The sequence below is a fragment of the Bidens hawaiensis genome, unplaced genomic scaffold (assembly GCF_021521415.1).
Source record: "Bidens hawaiensis isolate Kalapana, Puna unplaced genomic scaffold, B.hawaiensis_p1.1 tig00033311_1, whole genome shotgun sequence".
Classification (NCBI taxonomy): Eukaryota; Viridiplantae; Streptophyta; class Magnoliopsida; order Asterales; family Asteraceae; genus Bidens; species Bidens hawaiensis.
Window position 1 is genome coordinate 25,562 of NW_027495715.1, and position 25,202 is coordinate 50,763.

At 44.1% G+C, this 25,202-nt stretch overlaps 2 protein-coding genes across 2 annotated transcripts; both read left to right on the plus strand.

The window, feature by feature from the left end:
• The first annotated feature begins 21,555 nt into the window (after nt 1-21,555).
• Nucleotides 21,556-21,870, plus strand: LOC143584774 (putative mitochondrial protein AtMg00860). Its single transcript, XM_077066746.1, has one exon. The coding sequence runs from the start codon at nt 21,556-21,558 to the stop codon at nt 21,868-21,870; it is 315 nt and encodes a 104-aa protein (XP_076922861.1).
• Nucleotides 21,871-23,461: 1,591 nt separating this feature from the next.
• On the plus strand, nt 23,462-23,875 carry LOC143584775 (uncharacterized). Its single transcript, XM_077066747.1, has one exon. It carries the CDS (start codon nt 23,462-23,464, stop codon nt 23,873-23,875), a length of 414 nt encoding a protein of 137 aa, XP_076922862.1.
• The last annotated feature ends 1,327 nt before the right edge of the window (nt 23,876-25,202 follow it).

A 25,202-nucleotide genomic window follows, 5' to 3' on the forward strand; every position in this document is an offset into this window, starting at 1 on the left:
GATATGCGCCTGGCTCGGGATCTCGTTGTTTACGCAGTATGCAGTCTCCAACATTGAAGCTGCAATTTTATTCGTGTTTTCCCCAACTGGGGTTCTACACGCATCAGCCTGCTCAGCGTTCATTGCGCCACGAGGTGCGCGAGCGTCCCATCTCTGACAAATGCTTCGACCATGTCCTTTACGTCTGTGCATTCTTCAGTGTTGTGGCCTTTTGTCCTGTGAAAGTCACAGTATTTGCTCCGATCAGCATTGTGACGATGTCGGATTATTGGAGCCTTTGGCCATGGGAGCTCCTCAGTGGCGAATATCTCGGTGACGCTCTTGGTGAGTGGCGTCCATCTGGAGTTCTGGTTCGACTGTACGTTATCCCTTCCGCCTAACCGATGTTGCAAGCCGGATGAGGTGTCAAAGTTTACCCTTGACTGCCAAATGCCTAGCTTCCGCTTTTTGTTTAGTCGGGCGGTAAGGACGTTGTTTTCCCTTGTTTTCTGGATGTAGAGGTTTGTGCTCTGGGGGAGATCTCTACCCAATTGCTTCTCCGTTTCCGCAAAGCGTTTTGCTGCTGTCATGATGGCATCCCATGTGGATGGCATGCCATCTTTACCCGTTAAGGTGCGGATGAGCTCTGGGTCATTCGCGCCCTGGATAAAAGCAGCGCGAACAAGATCTTCGCTAATATTACCCAGACTTAGCTTCTTTGAGTTGAAGCGAGTGATGAAGTCTGGCAAAGATTCATCTTCCTCTCGAATGCATTTGAGGATTGTCCATTGCTCTTCGGTATACTTTCTTTGTTGGCTGAAGTGTTGGCTAAACTTCTGTTGGAAGTCTGCCCAGTCGTAGATGTGGTTGACCGGTAGACGATCGAACCACGCTCTAGCTGGCCCAACAAGCGTCATTTGGAACATGTAACACCACGTAAGTTCCGTCCAACTACTGACGGTTGCCCTCGCTATGAACCTGTTCAAATGATCGTCTGGATCAGATATACCATCATAAGTGCCGATGTTGGGCATCTGCTTGGCACTTTTCGGGGCGATTGCTTCCGCAATGTCCCTTGCAAACTTGGATGTTCCCGCGTTTGCCGCAGTTGGTCTGAAGGTTTTGGAGAAGTCACGTGGGTTTCCCCCGCGTTCCTTTGTTTGAAGGTTTCTCCGAAATTCCTTCTCGTTTGGAAGTCCGTTTCTTTACGCTTCCCTTTCGCCCTATGGCGAGGGTTTGCGTCGGTGTCGGATTCCTCCCGATCATCGTCCGAGGACTCGCACTCACTGCTCATGTTGAGCTGTTGAGTGCTTCCAAATTCGTCAGCCTGTTGGACGGAACGCAAGCGTTCGTCCAACTCAGCTTGGAATTCCTTCTGACGTGCCTCCGCCCACGCTTTAACTTGTTCAAGTGTTTGGCGGGGGAGTCTTGTCTGTTGTCTTTCCGCCTGGGTATTATTGAATCCCAGGGGATGGTTGTTTACTGCACTTGCCCCAGCTTGGGTAACTGGGGTAGTGTTCGTAAAAACTGTGTAGTCGCCGGTATTCCCCCCGCTAGCTGGGGTTGTGGTTACCGGAGTTTCTTTAACCATCTTTCCAGAAGTTTGAAAAAACTGAAAAGAAATGAAGTTCTAGCTTTTATGCACGGATGGCGCCAATGAAGAAACACTAATGGACCCCGGGCAGATTACGGATAATCTGGGGGTTAAATAGATGTTTCCCACGAGGGGTTAGATCCGGCAAAGATGGTTCTTCTGATAACCTGCAAAACAGACACCGTGAGCTCGTCACTGAGAAGGGGGGGGGGGGTTCCTCCTTGTGACCACCCTCCGGCGTGAGAATCAGACTAGATTGCTCTTGAATATAAGTATATATTAAGAGATTGCTAGAGCAGATATCAGGTATAAGATGTAAGATACAAGATTAGATTAGATGATCATACCATTTGGGGTATTTATAGCCGAAGGTAGGTTTCCAAGAGGGTATAGCCGGCTGAATAGTATTCCTGTTCTACCAACTGTGGCCTACGCACGTGCCATGCTGGCAGTTGGTGGGTAGGCAGCGGCTGACAATGACCAGGCCTGCTGTGTACTATTCCTTTTCCACCAACTGCAGGCTATGCACGTGGTATGACAGGAGTTGGTGAGTAGGTAGCGGCTAATAGTGACATACAGTACAAGAGCATGCTGCTCGCCATACTGTTGTCAATGGGCTGTCGTATCTCTGGTCAGATCTTTTGTCCATACCTCGTCAGGTACAGTACAAAAGATCTTCCAGTATCGTACGGACTGGCTCATTTGGGCGGGAGTATTCCCCCTCCCGCCTTTGTGCGGGATTCTTCCCGGCTTTGCTCATTCCTTCAGGTGACTACTGAATTATTGAGAGCTAAGTGCCTTGTGCGTGTAGCCTTGTTGCGTGGGTGGCCTTCCCTGATGGCTTGTATCCGCAGCTGCGGGAACAGGCGGAGTACTTCACCATTGGGAGGCATTTCCTGCGGGAACAGCTTGCGTACTGCGCGTAAGGACGTCACGTCTCTGAGCATGGTGGGTCCTGCGGATCCAGTTGGTTTCTGCGCAGACGTCTCTCTTCAAGGTGATTCATGCGGGTCCAACTGGGCTCTGCTGGGACCTACCTCTTCAATCACGGTTTGGCAAATATCCAAACCGTGAAACTGATCCGGAACCAAACCGTTACTAACAGTTTGGTTCGTTTCAAAATTCTACGGTTTGGGGTTATTCAACAGTTTCTTTTTTCTTATATTTTTTTGAACATATGTACCTGTAAAGTGTGACATCTGCCCCGATCCGACCCGACCCAGGTACCCGTTTCCCTTATCCGATCTCTTTCTTTTATGATTTAATATCTATTTATACTTATATTTTACCTTTAATAATAATATATATTTTCCTTCCCGCCTCTTTCTCTCTCTTTCTTTCCGCCGTCCCGTCCCTCTCCTTCTCTCTTTCCGCCTTCTTTTCCCTCTTGTCGCCGTCCCGCCCTTACGCCTTGTTTCCCTCTTTTTCTTCTAACTCTTTGCTTGTCCTTTGTTCCTTCCCGCCTAAGGTTGTCTGCGCAGCTCCACGCGCCAGACCCCTTACAAGGAATCCTGCGTGAAGACCACCTGTTTCAGCGATACGCGAGACGAACTCTTCTCGCAGCGCGCTAAGAAATGTAATTCTTCCCGCGGCGCGCTTAGAAATATAGTTCTTTCCGCGACGCGTTAAGGTTAGTTCTGTCTGCCTTCGCGCTCGCGCTCTCTTGACCTTTTGTGTCAGCCTTCTCGCGCTAAACCCTTTGAGTTTTCTTCTGTTTAATCTAGCCGTTTGCTTTTGTGTTGTCTTATCTTTTGTGATGTTGACCTAATCTGCTTTATGTCTGAAAAGTTACTTTCGGCGCAGCATGCGTACCAACCCCATTGGTTGACAGAAAAAGTGACTGACCATATCTTTGGAGATCTGCTTTTCCATGCTTTGACCAGTACCTTTATCTGACCCGCCCATGCCTTTTTACTGTTCCCTGACAGCTTTATCTTGCCTCTGCAGCTGCCATATCTTTCCATATCTTTTGCTTTTGGATTCTTATGCTTTTTGATATCTTTTGCTTGATCCTGTTAAAGATCTTTTCCCCTTTTCTAGGGATTATGTCTCCTAGGGTTTTCCTATAAATAATAATAATATTTTCATAACACTACACACACAAAACACTTAATCTCTCCTGTTCTCTTGCTCCTTGCTCTCTCTGCCGCCTTCCTCTCTGCCTCCGTCTTCCTCCCTGTTCTGCCCTGCTTTTCCGGTAATATATATATATATTATATATAATAATTTACTTATTAATTATGCTAACTTATAATCAAGACTTAAAACAAATCATTAAAACAATAATCTTATTTATAGGTTAACTTGTGCTTGTTTAAAGTTGGTTCTTGCTTTATCTTACACCGCATCGTTTATCAAGTGAGTAATCTCGTACCTAATCCCTTTTTGCTTTTAATGTTTTGGGATGTTCATGTGTTCATACAAACTTAGAGTCTTAAACTGTTTATGAACTTTAGTCGCGCAGTATCCCATGTGTTGAGGACGTAGACTTGGCTGTTTATTTGTATGTGTGGATCATTAACCGTCTTGTCGGTCTATTCCGCAGTTTTCATGGTACCATTAGATGAACACGGGAGAACTATCGTTTATGATTTTCTCTTTTGTTTGCACATGCACAGTTTGTCTTGTTTGTGAGCTCAATTGTGAGCACTGGCAGTCTTATGAATCTTAGAGTTGGTCCCGATCAGATTACACCCTTGTTGAAAACCAGACATACACATGTTGCGCGCAGATTTATGGTTATCTATGTATTGTATTAAACTTGATTTCTCACCAACACGCAAGTGTTTGACGTTTATTTTAACACATGTTCAGGGTTGCAGTAGCTGTTTTGGAGCTTGTGGACACATAGGAAGATTTCTTTATTTTGGACCTAGATTAAAATGTATCAAGACAAGTTATTGCTGTTCGAATATTTTGATTTATAATATATTGATTTATGTTGGTTTATTTATATCTTGTGTATACCTTGCGTGTGCGTGAACGAATATATTTATTAAATATTGACACCCAATAGTGTCACGAGTAATGAAACAATATGTGGCGCCCCGATGTATAATCCGCCTTTGGTCGGGGTGTTACAGATTGGTATCAGAGCTCGTTGACTTTAGGATAGGTGGTTAGACGTAACGGCCTAGAATACCTAAGAGTCCCTTCTCGCGCATGAGAGAAATTTCATGTTTGCGCGCTTATTGTTAATTACTCGTTATTTATGAATATGCTCGCGCTTGCGCAGTATATGATTTTATGTTTTATTTCGCGATATTTCGATTTTTGTTGAATTTCGATTTTTATTGATTTTCTTACATATTCGTTTGTTGGGTTTGAAAATCCGAAAAGTCATGGTGATACATGAATAGTTGATTTTCAATTTCCATTTACGATTATGTTCTGAGGTTAGAGACTTGAAAAGTCATGGTGATGCATGAATTGTCAACCTCCAATACTCATTTTCTTGTGTATTTTATATTGAAGATTGAAAAGTCATGGTGATACATGAATCGTCAATCTCCAATACTCGTTTGCTCGTATATTTTAAATTGGGAATTCGGAAAGTCATGGTGATACATGAATTGTCGATTCTTGATTCGAATTTGTTACCTTTATTAAGTCTGCATTTAGGGTCATTTAATCTACTTTAACTTTTGATAGTATCTAACTCTGCGAAACCAAGCTTTATAAAGTTATACTTTGCGATAAAACCAAGATATTAACTAAAATTAAAACTTTTATAGAATGCCTCCGCTATCTCGCCGATTTCAGAGAAGAGAAGCCTCGCGCATGCGTAGACAGCAACGTTCCCAGGAAATGGCGCCGCAATAGCCCAAGCCTTGAGCCAAAACAATACCAACACCTCTGGTTACAACATTAAATCCTTCAACGCGGGTAACCCTCCAAAGTTCACAGGTCTTGAAGGAGCCACCGTGATGCTCCAGTGGCTTGAGAAAATAGAAAACACTTTCCTCCACACCCAATGCCCCTCAGACAGACGAACCCTATATGCTTCCAGTGTCCTGGAATCCAGAGCGCTTACATGGTGGAATGGAGTAGCTCATGCGCGTGGCGCAGAGGCTGCTTCTAGCATGACATGGGAGGAATTCAAGGAAATTCTTACGCGAGAATTCTGCCCTCCCAACGAAGTTAAGCGCCTGGAGGAAGAATTCTGGAACTTGAAGCAATACAGCGGTGAAGCGCGCGAGTACGCGACGCGCTTCCACGAGCTAAGCTTACTGGTCCCTCACCTTGTTACCCCTTCACGCCGAGCAATCGAGAAATTCCTTGGGGGTCTCCCCATGGAAATTCAAGATTCTGTATGGGCCAGAAACCCAGTAACCCTCTCTGACGCCATCGAGTTGGCCGCTGTGCTCAGCGACAACCATGTCAGAGCAGGAACCCTGTTCCTGCGGGGAGCTGAGAAGACCAAACTCACCAAGACTGCCCCTGAACCAACAGAAACCAAACCTGAACCCTCGAACCGTAACAACCTCAAGCGCAGGCGCAAGGCCTATGCGCTTACCAACCCGCCCATAGTCCAGCAACCCGCTTACCAACCTCTAGCATACGCGCCTAACCCTCTGTCAGCCTACCCAACACCTCCTGTAGTCCACAACTATGCCTTAACCAATCCAGCACTCCCTGCCCCGCCAACTAAGAAACCTTACACAGGAAACCATCCCTTTTGCCCAACCTGTAGATTTCACCACCCAACCCAAACCCCGTGTCGACTTTGTAACCGATGTGGCCGTACTGGTCACACTGCTGAAAACTGTAGAGTCCTTCCCGCCAATCCAATTGCGCCAACACCACCAGTCTACCCGCAGAACCCACAACCAACCTACCAAAACCCACGACCCAGATCGTGCTTTAACTGCGGTGATCCCAGTCATTTCCGGAACGCGTGCCCGAGACTACAAGTGCAAATCACACAAGCGAATCCGGTGAACCAGATTTCGAACCAAGTGACGCGTGGACGAGCTTTTAACATAACCGCGCACCAAGTGCAAGCGAATAATAACGTAGTTAATGGTACATTTTTGCTTAACGGATTTTATGCTTCTATACTTTTTGATACTGGCGCCGATCGAAGTTTTATCTCTCGCGCCTTCGAGCAGAAGCTTGCGCGACCGCGCAGCGATTTAAAAGAAGATTTTTCAGTTGAATTGGCTAATGGCGAAACTGTTTTAATTAACTCAGTGATTAAATATTGCACGCTTAACCTTAACGAAAACGATTTTCTGATCGACCTCATCCCCATGCCTCTTGGAAGCTTTGATGTTATCATTGGTATGGACTGGCTCTCGAATAATCGCGCCGAAGTTATTTGCGCCAAGAAGATGATTCGCATACCTCGAGAAAATGGTGATCTTCACATCTACGGCGAGAAACCCTCCCGCGGTCTTAAACTTATGTCTTGCGCCGAAGCCCAAAGACTCATGCGGAAGAAGTGTATTGCATTCTTAGCCCATGTGGTCAAACCTGCTGAAGAGAAGAAGCTTCGCGATATCCCTGTTGTGCGTGATTTCCCTGAAGTTTTTCCTGATGATCTTCCTGGTATCCCTCCCGCTCGTGAAGTCGAGTTCCGTATTGATCTTGTCCCTGGTGTTTCCCCCGTAGCTAAATCTCCTTACCGTCTTGCACCCGCTGAGATGCAAGAATTGGCCAGCCAACTTCAAGAGTTGACTGCTAAAGGATTCATTCGCCCTAGCTCTTCGCCCTGGGGTGCTCCGGTGTTGTTCGTTAAAAAGAAAGATGGATTGTTTCGCATGTGTATCGATTACCGCGAGTTGAACAAACTCACCATTAAAAACCGGTATCCTTTACCGCGTATTGACGACCTCTTTGATCAACTCCAAGGTGCCTCTTGTTTCTCGAAGATTGATCTCCGTTCTGGTTATCATCAGTTGCGTATCCGCGATGAAGATGTTCCGAAGACTGCTTTTCGAACTCGTTATGGCCATTTTGAATTCTTGGTCATGTCCTTCGGTTTAACCAACGCACCCGCCGTTTTCATGGATCTAATGAATCGGGTGTGTAGGCCTTTCTTGGATAAATTCGTGATCGTGTTTATCGATGATGTTCTGGTGTATTCTAAGACCAAGGCCGAGCATGAGCAACATCTTCGATTAGTGTTGCAAAAGCTTCGAACCGAGCAGCTCTATGCTAAGCTTTCCAAGTGTGAATTCTGGTCTGATGAAGTACAGTTTCTTGGTCATGTTGTAAACAAGATGGGTATTCATGTCGACCCATCCAAAATTGAAGCAATCAAGAACTGGATTACGCCATCCTCTCCTTCTGAGATCCGTTCCTTTCTGGGCTTAGCTGGTTACTACCGGCGATTCATTTCGAACTTCTCGAAGATCGCTTTGCCTTTAACAGCTCTAACGCACAAAGGTAAACCGTATATTTGGGGCTCGAAGCAAGAAGAAGCCTTTCTATCGCTCAAGCGATTGTTGTGTGAAGCTCCTGTTCTTGCGCTACCTGAGGGTAATGATGATTTTGTCGTGTATTGCGATGCATCCAACCAAGGTCTCGGTTGTGTTATTATGCAACGAGGCAAGGTTATCGCTTACGCATCGAGGCAACTCAAGGTTCATGAAAAGAATTATACAACTCACGACCTCGAACTTGGTGCAGTTGTTTTTGCCTTGAAGATCTGGAGACACTACCTTTATGGTACTAAGTGTATCCTCTACACTGACCATAAAAGCCTTCAGCATATCTTTGATCAGAAGGAACTTAACATGAGACAACGCCGATGGAACGAACTCATCAGCGACTACGATTGTGAGATCCGGTATCATCCTGGTAAGGCTAATGTGGTAGCCGATGCGCTCAGCCGAAAACCCTGCCAGCTTAACTGTATCTTGCCGCGCACCCAGCTTCACTTTGCGCCGATTCAGAGCAACCTTGAATCGCGCATTCGTGACGCGCAGCGCGCATCCATCAGTAATGGTAACCTTCGCGCCGAGTTAGCGTGTGGCGCGGAAGCCCATTTTGTCCCTAATCTGTCTGGAACTCTTTGTTATCTCAACCGTGTCTGGATTCCCTTTGATGAGAATCTTCGCGCTGATATCCTGAATGAAGCGCATAAATCTCGGTATTCTATTCATCCCGGCGCTGATAAGATGTACAAGGATTTGCGCATTACTTATTGGTGGCCTGGTATGAAAAAGGATATTGCTGTGTTCGTAGCTAAATGCCTGACTTGTTCTAAGGTAAAAGCTGAACACCAACGCTCATCTGGTTTGCTCGAACAACCTGAAATTCCTACGTGGAAATGGGAATGTGTAGCGATGGACTTTATTACCAAGTTACCTTTGACAGCAAGCAAACATGATAGCATTTGGGTAATAGTGGATCGATTGACTAAGTCTGCTCACTTTCTGCCCATTCGTGAAAACTGCCGTGTTGAGCAACTCGCGCAGCTTTATGTCAAGGAAATTGTCTGCCGCCATGGTACTCCTTTGAGCATCATATCCGATCGCGATGGCCGTTTTATATCCCGCTTTTGGAAATCTCTCCAATCTGCGCTAGGAACTCGCTTGGACATGAGTACGGCATATCATCCTCAGACTGACGGTCAGTCTGAGCGAACTATTCAAACTCTTGAGGATATGCTCCGATCTTGTGTTCTTGATTTTGGAGGTAATTGGGATTCACACCTGCCTTTGATTGAGTTCTCTTATAATAACAGCTATCATTCCAGTATCGGTATGGCCCCATTTGAAGCACTTTACGGTCGTAAATGCCGCTCCCCGATCTGTTGGAGCGAAGTGGGTGAAACTCAAATCACAGGACCCGAACTTGTTCAAGAGACAACCGATAAAATCGCCAAGATCCGTGATCATCTGCTGACTGCCAGAAGCCGACAGAAGAGTTACGCAGATCGTAGGCGGAAGCCTCTCGAATTTCAAGTTGGTGATCTTGTTCTCCTCAAAGTGTCGCCCTGGAAAGGTGTTGTCCGCTTTGGGAAGAAAGGTAAGCTTGCTCCTCGATATGTTGGACCATTCAAGATTCTCGCGCGTGTGGGAAAAGTTGCCTACAGACTTGACCTGCCGCCCGCGCTCAGTAATGTGCATCCAACGTTCCATGTATCCAATCTCAAGAAGTGTTTAGCTGACGAGAACCTTCACATTCCACTTGATGAAGTTCAAGTTGATGAAACTATGCATTTCGTTGAGAAGCCTGTTGAGATTATGGATCGCGAGGTAAAGCAAACCAAGCGCAGTCGTATCCCTATCGTGAAAGTTCGTTGGGAGTCCAAGCGCGGAGCCGAGTTTACATGGGAAAGGGAAGATCAAATGAAGATCAAGTACCCGCACCTGTTCTCTGCGCAACCTACTTCGAGATAAATTTCGGGACGAAATTTCTTAAAGTAGGGGAGACTGTGACATCTGCCCCGATCCGACCCGACCCAGGTACCCGTTTCCCTTATCCGATCTCTTTCTTTTATGATTTAATATCTATTTATACTTATATTTTACCTTTAATAATAATATATATTTTCCTTCCCGCCTCTTTCTCTCTCTTTCTTTCCGCCGTCCCGTCCCTCTCCTTCTCTCTTTCCGCCTTCTTTTCCCTCTTGTCGCCGTCCCGCCCTTACGCCTTGTTTCCCTCTTTTTCTTCTAACTCTTTGCTTGTCCTTTGTTCCTTCCCGCCTAAGGTTGTCTGCGCAGCTCCACGCGCCAGACCCCTTACAAGGAATCCTGCGTGAAGACCACCTGTTTCAGCGATACGCGAGACGAACTCTTCTCGCAGCGCGCTAAGAATTGTAATTCTTCCCGCGGCGCGCGAAGGACGGTAGTTCTTCCCGCGACGCGCTAAGGATTTGTAGTTCTTCTCGCAGCACGCTAAGAATCGTAGTTCATCCCTCGACGCGCGAAGAATTATAGTTCTTCCCGCGGCGCGCTAGGAATTTTAGTTCCTACCGCGGCGCGCTAAGAAATGTAATTCTTCCCGCGGCGCGCTTAGAAATATAGTTCTTTCCGCGACGCGTTAAGGTTAGTTCTGTCTGCCTTCGCGCTCGCGCTCTCTTGACCTTTTGTGTCAGCCTTCTCGCGCTAAACCCTTTGAGTTTTCTTCTGTTTAATCTAGCCGTTTGCTTTTGTGTTGTCTTATCTTTTGTGATGTTGACCTAATCTGCTTTATGTCTGAAAAGTTACTTTCGGCGCAGCATGCGTACCAACCCCATTGGTTGACAGAAAAAGTGACTGACCATATCTTTGGAGATCTGCTTTTCCATGCTTTGACCAGTACCTTTATCTGACCCGCCCATGCCTTTTTACTGTTCCCTGACAGCTTTATCTTGCCTCTGCAGCTGCCATATCTTTCCATATCTTTTGCTTTTGGATTCTTATGCTTTTTGATATCTTTTGCTTGATCCTGTTAAAGATCTTTTCCCCTTTTCTAGGGATTATGTCTCCTAGGGTTTTCCTATAAATAATAATAATATTTTCATAACACTACACACACAAAACACTTAATCTCTCCTGTTCTCTTGCTCCTTGCTCTCTCTGCCGCCTTCCTCTCTGCCTCCGTCTTCCTCCCTGTTCTGCCCTGATTTTCCGGTAATATATATATATATTATATATAATAATTTACTTATTAATTATGCTAACTTATAATCAAGACTTAAAACAAATCATTAAAACAATAATCTTATTTATAGGTTAACTTGTGCTTGTTTAAAGTTGGTTCTTGCTTTATCTTACACCGCATCGTTTATCAAGTGAGTAATCTCGTACCTAATCCCTTTTTGCTTTTAATGTTTTGGGATGTTCATGTGTTCATACAAACTTAGAGTCTTAAACTGTTTATGAACTTTAGTCGCGCAGTATCCCATGTGTTGAGGACGTAGACTTGGCTGTTTATTTGTATGTGTGGATCATTAACCGTCTTGTCGGTCTATTCCGCAGTTTTCATGGTACCATTAGATGAACACGGGAGAACTATCGTTTATGATTTTCTCTTTTGTTTGCACATGCACAGTTTGTCTTGTTTGTGAGCTCAATTGTGAGCACTGGCAGTCTTATGAATCTTAGAGTTGGTCCCGATCAGATTACACCCTTGTTGAAAACCAGACATACACATGTTGCGCGCAGATTTATGGTTATCTATGTATTGTATTAAACTTGATTTCTCACCAACACGCAAGTGTTTGACGTTTATTTTAACACATGTTCAGGGTTGCAGTAGCTGTTTTGGAGCTTGTGGACACATAGGAAGATTTCTTTATTTTGGACCTAGATTAAAATGTATCAAGACAAGTTATTGCTGTTCGAATATTTTGATTTATAATATATTGATTTATGTTGGTTTATTTATATCTTGTGTATACCTTGCGTGTGCGTGAACGAATATATTTATTAAATATTGACACCCAATAGTGTCACGAGTAATGAAACAATATGTGGCGCCCCGATGTATAATCCGCCTTTGGTCGGGGTGTTACATAAAGGGGGCGGATGATGAGGATCCCAAATGACCCCCTCCTGAACAGAAAATCGAAGACCCCCTGGATAAGTTCTAGCAATTCCCATATTTTTAACTGTTGCCTCACCTAACCTCCTAGCAATATAAATCTTCATACCACGAGTAACTTGTCTGGTCAAACCTCCTAAACGCCGTGCAATGACTGTAACAAAAGCCCCATAAACAATCTTACCCTTAATTTTTTTACCCAACAAGGTAGAAAAGTACTTAGCCAAGCACCACGCAAGGTTACAGTTAACATGCCTCAACAGAATGTGCATTTAAAACAAATCCGCCTGGGTGCACCACTCCTTACTACCGTGACGTCCGGAAATGGAAGTAGCAATGATCTTGTGTAAGTAAAGATGAAGTGGGTCTACAATACTAGAGGTCCTCTCCCTCACATCAAAATCCCCTGAGCCGATCTGCTGCCAAAATTCCCTCAGCGTAAACTCATCCATGTTTATTCCACCCTGCAAAACATATCAGTCTGAAGCTCATCATTGGTGTATAAACCACACAACACTGCAAATTGGGGTAATGTCATCAACCGCTGTTGGTCAAGTAAACGAAACTGCACAAGATCAACTTCATGAATATCCTCGATCGGAGAAGTAAAATGAAAGGTTGATAGAAACTCTAGAGTTAGCTCCCGATCACAAGGTTGGGACGCCTGATCTACAAGACGTCTCCAAGGAGTACCAACACCAATAATCCCCTCCGCCCTATCATACTCTCCAACTAACCGTAGCATATGCCAGTCAATAGCACATGGTCTTTCCATATCCTTACTTGAAAAGCGAGACAGCCTTTTACGTGCCTCGGTTGCATGTGGGAACTGGAGAAAAGCATGAGCCTCATTAATAAATTCACCATCGTCAGATGATTCACTGTCTGACATAGTGATCTGCACAAATTTTATAATAACATAAGATATAAGAACAAAAATTATTATTGAGTGAACTGGAGCATGTCGATAACCGACCCATTGGGCTTGAGATTGGGGTTGGGCTCAGGCTCGTGCCTTCTTATGCTCAAGATTAGGCCCAAACCCCTGCTCAATTTAACCCAATCTATTCCACCCGAACAACCAGCCGTATCTCGTTTTAACCCGATAATCATATTGTGCAAGAACAATTATGCTCAAGATTAGGTCCAAGCTTCCATTATTTTCATGTAAAGTTCAAGAAAAAAAACCTTATAGAACTAAAGTTTTAATGGTGGTGAAGAAACCCCAAATCGAAACGGGGGTTGAAGATGATAAATAAATCGATTTAGATCTAAAGCTTGCAAACTAACAAATTGATTCACTTACCCGATGATGATGGCGAAGATGATGAAGAAACCCTAGAAAACCTTATACAATGGTTGGGTGTGTGAAAGGAAAGACTAAATACTTGTTTTTTATAAATTCATAAAACCATGGCAACTATATTTAGAATAGCAATGGGACCGTGATGTGGGGCTTGCTCTGGACAATAAAACAAGGGAAAAGTTGTTGAATTTTGAAGTGGCTTATTTGATAATGTGTGGACGACCACCTCATACCTATTAGCGATCACAAATGCAGTGGATGGCATTTCCATCCAGTATTCGTTGGGTGCAAAATACGGGCCTGACCAATTCAGGGTATGAAGTATATCACGATACAATTCCGGACCGAATATAAAGTTGTACTCTTTTTCATGAACTTCCATCTCTTGTTTAAGTTCATTTTGTATCGACATCCACTCATCTTCATAACGCCCGAGAGCAACAGCAATTGACCGAAATATGAAATTTCCGTCAGGTTGTACATCTTGTATGTGCTTAACGTACGGTCGAAGAACGGGTTGCATATGACATAAATACTGATGATAGTAAGGTTGCGCCTGAGAAGCCGCAAATGAACTGTGTCTAGCAGCATCTAGGCTACCCACGAACTGTCTGGAAGGGTCCTCTTGAGTGGGTAGGAATTGATCAAAGCTTTCATCTCTTAGCTTTAATGAGGTAGAATTACTGCATTTAAGTGGGGGGGGGGGGAGGGGGGGCTCATGTTTTCTCTCTTGTTGGGCCTGTAATGTTGGACGACCGCGAACATTTTTATGAACTTTTGGTTGTTGATAGTTTGATGAACCTGGCTTTACGAATAATAGCAGCTTCGACAACAAACTTTTTTTTCCACCTTTTGACTCCTTATTAAACTTTTCTTTGAATACTTCTACTGCTTCGTGTACCCTTGACTCAATATCTTCATCTGAGTCAACATATAACGGATCGAAATCTAGCTTCTTCCAAAAGATATCTATCGACTCCACTGGAATGGCTTGCTTCGAATTTAGATACTTTGAAAGTATACATACGCATGGCAAACCACAACTTGTGCGAATACGACACCCACATTCTGAGTCGTACTGTTGTAGCCTGTCTATCCGCACAAGCTTTTCACACAATAATTCTAAAGCGGCATGTGAAACTTGACGGCGTAATTCATTAAATAGTGGTATGGTGTGATGGTTCATTGTCTTCTTATGGCTTTGTTCAAAGATTTCTTTTATGGCGCCTTGCTGGTGTGTTACGATCCGATCGACAGCATCTACGAATTTATCAATTGGAGAATTGTGTGTCAGCAAGTGTTTCTTCTGAAGTGCATGTGCGCTCCCGACTCTATTGGTTGTAGTATTACCAAAATGAAGATTTTGATCTATCCATACAGACACAAACTTTTCTTTGTAGTTGTCAAGCCAGTTTTTGTGCAAGTATTGTAAAACTCCTGAAAAGGTAAATATATAGTAAATTTGAAATAAAATTTTAGAACTTAATCAAACGTAACAATAAATAGGATACTAGAATAATTACTTTGATGACTGTGAACTAAAGTATCATAAAGTTTTGTGTATCTCTTCTTATATTTAGTGGGTGTGGCAGAGTGAATTAACGAATTCCATAGTTGTTCAAACAATTCCCATTCTTCAATCAAAGCGAAGCTTTGCCTGCAATTCTTCAAAATGTTTCGAGATATGTGAAATCTACATAGTAATTTGGTTGCGTCTGGGAATACAATTTGGCACGCTTTTATCAATGCAAGATCCTTATCTGTTACTATCACACGTGGCAACATGCATTGAGCATGGTTAACACCCTTTTATTTGTTTATTTTGAATTGTTCGAACATGAACCCATGCATATATTCAAACAACTTTTTTGTTCATGTTCATTCACTAAGAAAATTGGCGTGTTCATGTTTTGTTTTTTTTTCAAATATGGCTGTTAGGGTTTACGTTTGGGATTTTAATAGCCATCAACACATATGTCCAGTTGAAGTTTGTTCGTTTAAAACCTAGACAACAGTTACACACATATGTCCAGTTGTTTTATGTTTTTTTATTTCTTTTCATATGGGGTTTTATTTAATATTTAAATATTTATAAAGTTTATAAACTTACATAGTTAAAAAAAAGGTTTAAAGCAACAAACATAAAAGAACGAACGTAAATTAACAAACATAATCAGAATTGTGGGGAAGTTTATAGCAACCACCACAAATATGTTGGTGAGTACCAAACTCCAACTGAACCTACTATTAATTGTGAGGTGGCCTATAGAAGATTTAGAACTGTTAGAAAGCTTTTTGATGAAAAGGGTATTATGGAAATGTTGAAAGAAAAATGTATTTTGATTAATTATGATAGTTATTCTAATTATGGTATGTCTGGCAAATTTTTAACTATTTCAGAAGTTTGATCATTATACAAATGTTGAAGGAAATATATAATTTGGTTAATTTTGCCCAAACTTGACTTTTACCAGGTCAAAGCTACTAATTAGCATGTTTGGGATTGTCAACAAAATAGTAATTTGGTCAAAAGATTTACATATATTTTAACCCATTTAATATTTATTCACACTATTACCATTTGTAAAATTAATTATGAAAGTGATATACATGACTCATGGCATTATGCTTCACCATGAACTACCAACAGAACAATGTTAGGTTCAGTACCAGTGTGATGTACAGCATATGGACTATTCATTTTTTTATTATAAGATATTGCATTCATAATAGAGTATTATTTACATAATACGGTTATTTACCTTTTAGTACATGGTGGTTATGACATATTGTTGTCAGACAGAATGTTGGACAAACATTATGCTTTCAAGATAGAGATCACTGATTATATTGTCTAGAATAATCGTCAAGTTTTCACCATTTCTAAAATGACAAATGAGTCATTATTATATAATTTCTTTATTCGTAACTGAAGAGGCTAGGTCGAATGGAGCCCAACAAAAGCCCAAGAATTCCAACCCAGTAGCAGTCCAAAACACTCCAGACAAGGTTCAAGGTCAACGACCGACTTATCCTTATTAATCTGAATACTTCAGAGGTGAAGTTGACATAATCTTGGTGAGAAAAGATTGTCCAGCAGATAATAGCTAGTACAATGGCACGAGTCAGAGGGACCAGCGGTCAATAGAGGGAGCCCAAGGTGCAACAGTCCGGATGGAAAATTCCCCTAGGATGTTATATGTACATATGTTCTCTTTGTATAGCAAGCTAGCAATAATAACAGAATTCTTTTTTATTCATCTTTGTTCATCTTGTTCATCGCCATCTCACTGAAACTTATCAAAAGTCACCTCACTTATTAACATCTAACATTCGAAACATTCACAACCAAATCACCACTTCAATTGGGATTTCTACAGTAACTTTACGCAGTTTTATAGTATGTGCTAATTGCTCATTTGAAGCAATAATTTGCTATTGCTCATTTTTTTTTTGAAACTTAAACTTCATTACACAAAAGGGGAAACCCAGAAACAGGTCTCCTCCACAGAGAACCGGAGGAACAACTGCAAGACTACAAACACTAAATCAAAATTATAATATGGCAAAATTAACCCAGTTATTCTATACCACCTCTCCTTTTTTTGATCTATTTTTTAACCCAAAATTAACGCGCACGGGCACGGGCGAAGTGCGATGGGCGCAATGTGGCGCTTTGATGGCGCATTTTGCACTTCGCACGCTTGTATCGCCGCGAGCCGCTTAAGGGCCGCCTTAGTATTTTTGTGGAAAATTAAGATTTTTAATTATCCTTCCATCGCGATACGCGACCGGTTTAGGTTAGCCTCATCGCGTAGCTCAATGACGTGTAATATTATCCAGAAACTTGGCGGCATAGTGATACGCGATGGACTCCCAAAGTAACACATCGCGTATCACGACGTGGAAGTTACGCAGATGTGACACGTTGCATGCCACGTGGCGTGCCACGTAGCATGCCTAGGGCTGACTCGGCCAAGCTACAAGATTCTTCGCGATACGCGACGCCTTTCTATTTATGGCCATCGCGTATCGCGATGGGGTCCAAAATCAGCTATAAATAGATTGAGAACGGGACGTTCATTCTTTGCACCAAAATTCTGATTCTCTCTCTGAATTCTCACACACATACATATTAAGAGTATAATATCCGAGTTGTAACGATATCCTATCCGATCAAAAGAAATATACACGAATCCGAAATCTCTGCCTATCAAGGTAAGACATTGTGCCATCGTGTGAAGTTTCTACTCTCGTGATTGTCGTTATGATTATTGGTTTTATACTAATCTAGATATACTACATTGTGTTTATCCTATGTGCTTAATACCAAGAGGCGTTTTCTTTAATTGTAAACTTACAAGGTGATACATTCGAGTTTTTGTACCACTCACATTTGCGTGTGACAACTGTTTTTCCGACACTGTCATGATGATTTCAAAACCTATAAAACTCATAGCAGATGGTCTAAATATTTTCAAATATATTTTTAAAAGTATTTTAAATACATTACAATGATTAAGTCTCTGTAGACTTACGTGATGGTTACTACTGGTATTGTGGGGTTTTGTATACAAGGCTTGCCTACTGGGCTATTACACGTTACTTATTGGACAAGTGTTAGCCAATAAGTAATATGACCACAGTCATGAATACGGTCGAGTGACAAGTACCTTTCGGTAATTTGTAAGCAGGCAGATGTAAAAACATCTTAATGCTGTAAATGTAAAATGTGTCATTTACAAATGAATGTACTCACCAATATTTCTTGTTGATCAAATATTTTAAACATGTTTCAGGTGATTTGTTAGAGACAAGGGAATGATGCATGCGGGCTTCCAGCTTAAATAAGTGGCTTGTCACAAGAATAAAGAAACGTGTTTTGTAAATTAGGGTTTATCCCCATAAAGCTTATGTTTGTATCAAAATGGGTTAAATTCCCAGTTTATAATAAAAATAAACATGGTGTTTTTATAACTCTGATCATTTTTCCTAACTACGATTCTGATGAAATATTCCCCTGCAAAATAATTTAATAAACACCGATACCACTAATCAATGTTCACGGCTTCCCTCCCAGGGTATAGGGGTCGGGGGCTGTAACATATGTTCTCTTTGTAAAGCAAGCTAGAAATAATAAAAGAACTCTTTTTTATTCATCTTTGTTCATCTTGTTCATCGCCATCTCACTGAAACTTATCAAAAGTCACCTCACTTATTAACATCTAACATTCCAAACATTCACAACCAAATCACCACTTCAATTGGGGTTTCTACATTGGCGCCATCCGTGGGACCCTATTCTATACGGTCTCACAGGCAGTTTCAAACAAGATGGCCAACGTAAACTCGGACGGCATATCGTCGGCTCCCAAATCCATTTCCAACGAAGAAAGTGTGCCAGCCATTACCACAGTAGGAGGAATAATGGATCCCACCAACATTGACCCATGTTCAGGTAGCCTTCCAGACATGGAAGGGCCAATCATGGTTTAAGACGAGAAGGAGGAAGAGAATCAAGAAGACCGAGCCGGGAAAGGGAAAAGTATAGAAGAAAAAGGGAAATCACTCCCGAGTTTGTGCGAGCTCATAAGGTTGCTCTCAAAGCATGCCTAGAAGAACACGAAAGAAAGGAGAAACTAATGGCAATAAAAACCCGTTTGTCATTTGACACGCCATCACCGGAAAATAACACGAAGTCGGAAGGCACCCTGACCCAAGATTCTAACGTCCTCCTAGAGTCTTTGGTCACTCTCCTCTCTTCCGTCAAAGAAAAAGCGAAGAACGAGTCCACATCGAGCATGCTAGACACTCCTTATTGGCCCTCGGACACGCCCGATGTGTCCAAATTCACTCGTCGAATAGCAGAGGCGACCTTGCCTCCCAAACTTCGCTACCCTTCTACTGTGGATAAGTACGATGGAACCCAAGATCCGGAAGACCACCTCCACGCCTTTCGAGGGGCGGGGATGGTCAGTGGGTGGTCCATGCCGGCATGGTGCCTCATGTTCCCCCAAACTCTAATGGGAGGTGCCCGGATCTGGTTTGATAGCTTCGATCCAGGAAGCATAGACAGCTACGAAGAACTGAGAGAGAAATTCTTGAGGAACTTTAGCCAACAGAGGAAGGCCATGAAGAATTCTAACGAGATCTTGCACATTCGAAGAAGGGACGAGGAAAAGGTGGAACAGTTCATGGACAGATACGTATCCGAAAGCACGAACATCACAGGGGGGAGGTCATGAAAATCAGCGGCTTCATCAACGGGGTGAGGTTTTCCCAGCTAACAGAGAAACTGGGAGAAGACTTCCCGTACACTTTCGACCAATTGATGGACCGTCCGAGCGTTCGTTAGAGGGAAAGACACATGATCCAAGCTCCGAGAATGGGAGACGAAGAAGGCTTCCCCGAAACCGATCGGGGGAAAAAAGCATAGGAGGTCACAGTCCCGGGAAGATAAGAGCGTCGTTCGACAAAACCCGCTTCACACCTTACCGCCCTTCCAGAACTCATGTTGGGTATATGCCGTCGACCACGTACCATCCACCTCGTTTCCCCAGCCCCATACGCCCTGAAGAGGGACGAATCCGATCACCTTACGGAGAAAAACCTCCACCAGGAGGAGAAGAAATTCTGGCAGCAGATAAAGCCAAGTACTCGGCAAGGGCTCCCAGTCCTTTCAAACAAGCATACAAGCCCAATCCCTAGGGGTATTGTAATTACCATAAGAGTCATGGCCACACCACGTATAACTGTGTTCAGCTAAAAAAGTTGTGGGAGGCGACCTTAAAGTCCGGACAGCTACCCCTTCCGGCCAGGGGGTCTCCCACAAAAATCAAGGATGAAGACGAAGATAAGCACTACATCGACATGATTCGAAGAAGAGACAACGGCGAAGAGGATCCGGGAAGAGCCATGAAGGTGGGAAGGATGGGTTCCTACGCATCGAGCACCGCATGGATGAAGTCGTATGTATGGTTCCCAGGCATACCGGAAGAGGAAGCGCGAGAGATGCCTTTAAACATCTCTGCGAGTGTAGCAGGACATCGGTTAGCGCGGGTCCACGTGGATGGAGGCCGCGGGGTAGAGGTAATGTATGAGCATTGTTTCGTAAGGCTCCAAAGAGAAATCCGAAGAAGGTTGGAGGAAGACATATGTCCATTAATGGGGTTCTCGGGGGAGGTAGTGGAACCCCTAGGATCTCTTACCCTGCCATTCACCCTCATACACGAAGACAAAACCCGAACAGTCTACCTATGTTTCTCCGTAGTCCTGGCTCCATCAAAATACAATATCATCTTGGGCAGACCCGGGATGAGGTCACTCCGATCAGTCCCGTCTAAGGTGCACGGGTATATGAGGTTCCCGACCCCTAAGGGAATAGCGACCATCCGGTCATCCACAGAGATAGTGGCCAGCATTGGCAAGGGGGTCAAAATGAAGAATGGAATGGAGGAATGGGTCCTCAACGGGGAACACCCAGACCAGACAGTAAAGATCGGGTCCTAGTTGTCCGACCGGGGTAAAGCGGGACTGAAAGAGGTGTTACTACGGAACACCGACGTGTTCTCTTGGAAACATGAAGACATGACGGGGGTTCCACGAAATCTGGTGCAACACAGTTTGGACGAGTTCCACTGGATGGAACCGGTCAGACAGAAGAAAAGGAGTCTGGCCCCCACCAAAAAAACCGGGCAGTCCGAGAAGAAACGGCCAAGCTTGTGCAGGCGGGGATCGTTAGAGAAGTCAAATATCCGCAGTGGATCTCGAACCCGGTTATGATCGCGAAGTTAGATAACAGCTGGCGTATGTGTATTGATTTTAAAGACTTGAACAAGGCTTGCCCGAAGGACTCATACCCCTCCTAGAAGTCGAAAAAAAGATAGAGTCCCCCACGAGGTACGCTCTTAGATGTTTCCTGGATGCATATAAGGGGTACCATCAAATTCAAATGTACCCCAAGGACGAAGAGAAAACGGTGTTCTACACTAACGAATGAACTTTTTGTTATACTAAGATGCCTTTCGGTTTGAAGAATGCGGGGGCAACGTATCAGCGATTCATGGATAAAATTTTCGATCAGCAAAAGGAAAGAAACGTAGAGATATACGTAGACGACCTGGTCATTAAAGGCACAGACGAAGACCGAATGCTGAATCACATAAGATAAACTTTCAACACCCTCAGGGGAGCTAACATGAAGCTAAATCCAGGCAAGTGTTCACTCGGGGTCGAGGAGGGGAAGTTCTTGGGAGTGTTAGTGACTAAGGAAGGGATCAAAGCCAACCCTGAAAAGGTTGAAGCCTTGATCCAGATGGATTCCCCGACAAGTGTAAAGGAGGTGCAAAGGTTAAACGGGCGACTGGTGGCCTTCAATCGTTTCCTCTCCAAGATAGCGGATAAGACGCTCCCGTTCATAGCAGTCCTAAGAAGGAGCGTGAAGAAGAATAAGTTTAGTTGGGATACCAAGGCAGGAAAAGGCTTTCCAAGATTTAAAGGCACACCTCTGTGAGCTCCCCACGATTACAGCTCCCCAACCACGAGAGGTCCTAATACTCTACCTCTCGCACATCGATCGGACGATCAGCTCAGTACTCATGGTTGAGAATAAAGAAATCCAGATACCCATATATTTCGTTAATCGCACATTGAAGGGGCCGGAGGAAAGATATTCTCCCATCGAGAAGACAGTGATGTCCCTCATTTACACTGCGAGAAAATTGAGGAGGTACTTCCAAGCCCATGTTATTCGGGTCTTGACAGACCAACCTCTCCAATGAATACTATTGAAGCCGGAGGTATCTGGCAGGCTCGCCAAAGGGCGATAGAGCTGGGTGATCACTCCATTTAATATAAGCCGCGAGCAGCTTTCAAAGGGCAGGTGATAGCCGACTTCCTCACAGAAGGCCCGACAGTTGGGCAAGAAGAACCTTTGCCCCAAGAAAACCACCAGGAAAAGGCGGTGGCTGACATTCCGGAGGATCCATAGGAACCTTTATGGAACCTATACACTGACGGGGCCTCCAACGAAGATGGGAGCGGGGCAGAATTAATACTTGTCAGCCCCGAAGGGATAGAACTGACATACGCAGTGCGACAGAATTTCCCCAGCACTAACAACGAGGCTGAGTATGAAGCCTTGTTGGCAGGGCTGAGGATGGTAAAAAAGATGCCAGTCCGGCGTATCAAGGCTCACGTGGACTCGTTGCTTGTCGCCAACCAAGTGAAAGGGGAGTACGAGGTTAAAGATACCAAAATGATACAATACTTGAAGAAGACTAAAGGAACTGTTGGAAAGTTTTGACAAGGCCGAGGTCATTCACATCTCCAGAAGTTTGAACAAGTAAGCGGACGCCCTGAGCAAGTTAGCATCCATAGCCTTTGACCATTTGGAGAAAAACATCAAATTAGAAACCATCAAACAGCCGTCAATATCGGAGAAAATGGTGGCCGGTGTGGGGGCACCGGAGCCTTGCTGGATGATCCCGCTAATGCCATCTTGAAGGAAGGGATTTTGCCCGAAGACAAACAAGAGGCACGCAGGCTGAGGATTCGAGCTCTTCAATATGAAATAATAGAGGGGGCTTTGTGCCGGAGGTCCTATTTGGGGCTTTCCCTCAAGTGCATCGATATGGAGAAGCCGAGTACGTTATACGAGAAATCCACGAAGGAATATGTGGGATGTACATGGGGGCCAAGATGGTAGCAGCACGAGCCATAAGGGCAGGATACTACTGGCCGACCATGTTTATGAGTGACCTAAGGGAAATACGGAAATGAGATAGCTGCCAAATCTATGCCCCGGTGACCCGGAAACCTAAATTGAACCTTGTTCCAGTGACTTCTTCCTGGCCATTCCATAAGTGGGGTATCGACATAGTGGGTCCATTCCATAAGTGGCCATCGACTATTTCACCAAATGGGTGGAAGCCAAGCTGTTATCCACGATCACAGGGCATCAGGTGAAGAGATTTGTATGGGAAAACATCGTTTGTCGCTTCGGACTGCCTCATACTATCGTGAGAGACAATGGGAAGAAAATTGCGGGATGAATGTTCAGAGAATGGTGCAAAGAGCTTAAAATCAGGCAAGTCTTCACGTCGATGGCCCACCCTCAAGCAAACGGACAAGTGGAAAGGGCCAACAGGCGCATAGTAGAAGGGATAACCGGCCGCTTGGGCCGGCAACGAGGTTTGTGGGTAGAAGAACTGCCTCATGTCCTATGGGCTCATCGAACCATGCCTAAAGTTAGTAACGGAGAGACGCCTTTCAGCCTAACTTACGAGACGGAATCCATGATACCCGTTGAAATCGTTCTGCCTACCGGAAGAACCCGGTTAACTATGGAAGAGAACGAAAACGACCTCAGGCTGAATCTGAATTTTGCTGAAGAAAGAAGGGAGGCGGATGCTAGGCGAGAAACCGAGTATAAGAATGGAAAAATATTACAACTCGAGGGTAAGAGAGGTCAGGTTCAAGGTAGGAGACCTGGTCCTTCGGGAAAACGAGGTGAGTAGACAGGAAAACCAAGGAAAACTGGGACCACGCTGGGAAGGCCCTTACCAAGTCATCTGGGCGGGGGACAAGGGTGCTTACAAGCTGGCGTACCACAAGGGGGAGGAGGTGCCCCGTACATGGAACACGATGCAACTCAGGAAATATTATGCTTGATATCCCCAGAAGGAGGGACGCAGGTGAAACACACAAGGGGCTACTTTTAAAAATATTTTGAAACGACTAGCCACGTGTGCTCAAGAAGGGTCTCCAGACCCATAATAACCTCTCCGGGAGGAAACCAGGGAAATAGATCATGACTATCATTCTTTTTGTAACCCATTTATGTAACATGATCAACAATTAAAGACATGAAGTTTATTTTGTATGAAAAACCTCTTCGGGAGTCCCCACATAGGTCATTCGTGGCCTAACGCTGAAATCATCATCTAAATCACAACACCTCGAAGAAAAATGTTCAAACAAACTCATGTCAATCACATACCTCCCATCATGAAAAGGGAGAAGGCCTCACCGATAGGCTATCTGGTTAACCTAAACTATTAAGAATTTTCTAAATCATGCATGCATAGTAAATACTTAAAACAAGTGAAATGCAAACATTACTTAATCATACAGTCGGCCCCCCAGGGGGGAAAGGGAACAACATCCATATTAGACCCTTAAAGGGTTAACAACACAATTATCCATCACAAACATACAAAATACTAAAGAAAGTCTGGAAAAAGGGGACAACCCCCTAAAAAACACCTACTACGGCGGTTCTGGGGGTGGAGTGGATGGGTTTACAACGGAAGTCAAGGTTTGAATCTCACACACCGGCATATCAGGGGTGGAGGAAAGTTGTGCCAAGATCGGGGGCTCGAAGTTTTTGTAGGCAATAAAAGCTTTTTACGCCTCCGCCTCAGCGGTCACCGAGAAGGTGGGGACATCGAAGATGGGAACCCCTTTTTCATGATAATCATAGCCTGACTGCAAACCATGCTAAAACCCCGAGGCGAAAACAGCCCTATTCAAAACATCCCAGACCTGACAAGTCTCTCGGCAAGATTTAGCTCGCTCGTACACCTGCTTGAATCCATCTACCACCAACCACGCCCGATCAGCTTTCAAACCATCACGTTCCAACTCCAAACCATCGCATTCCAACTTCAAGCCATCACGTTCCTGTTTCAGTTCATCACATTCCTTGCGATAACCCTCGATCACCTGATCCTTATGGGCCTGGATCTCCTCCACGGCATGATTCAAACACTCATGCTCTTCACGCTCCTGTTTGAGCTCATCAACCGCCTACAGGACAAATCAGAAACAGTTCATTTATTAACA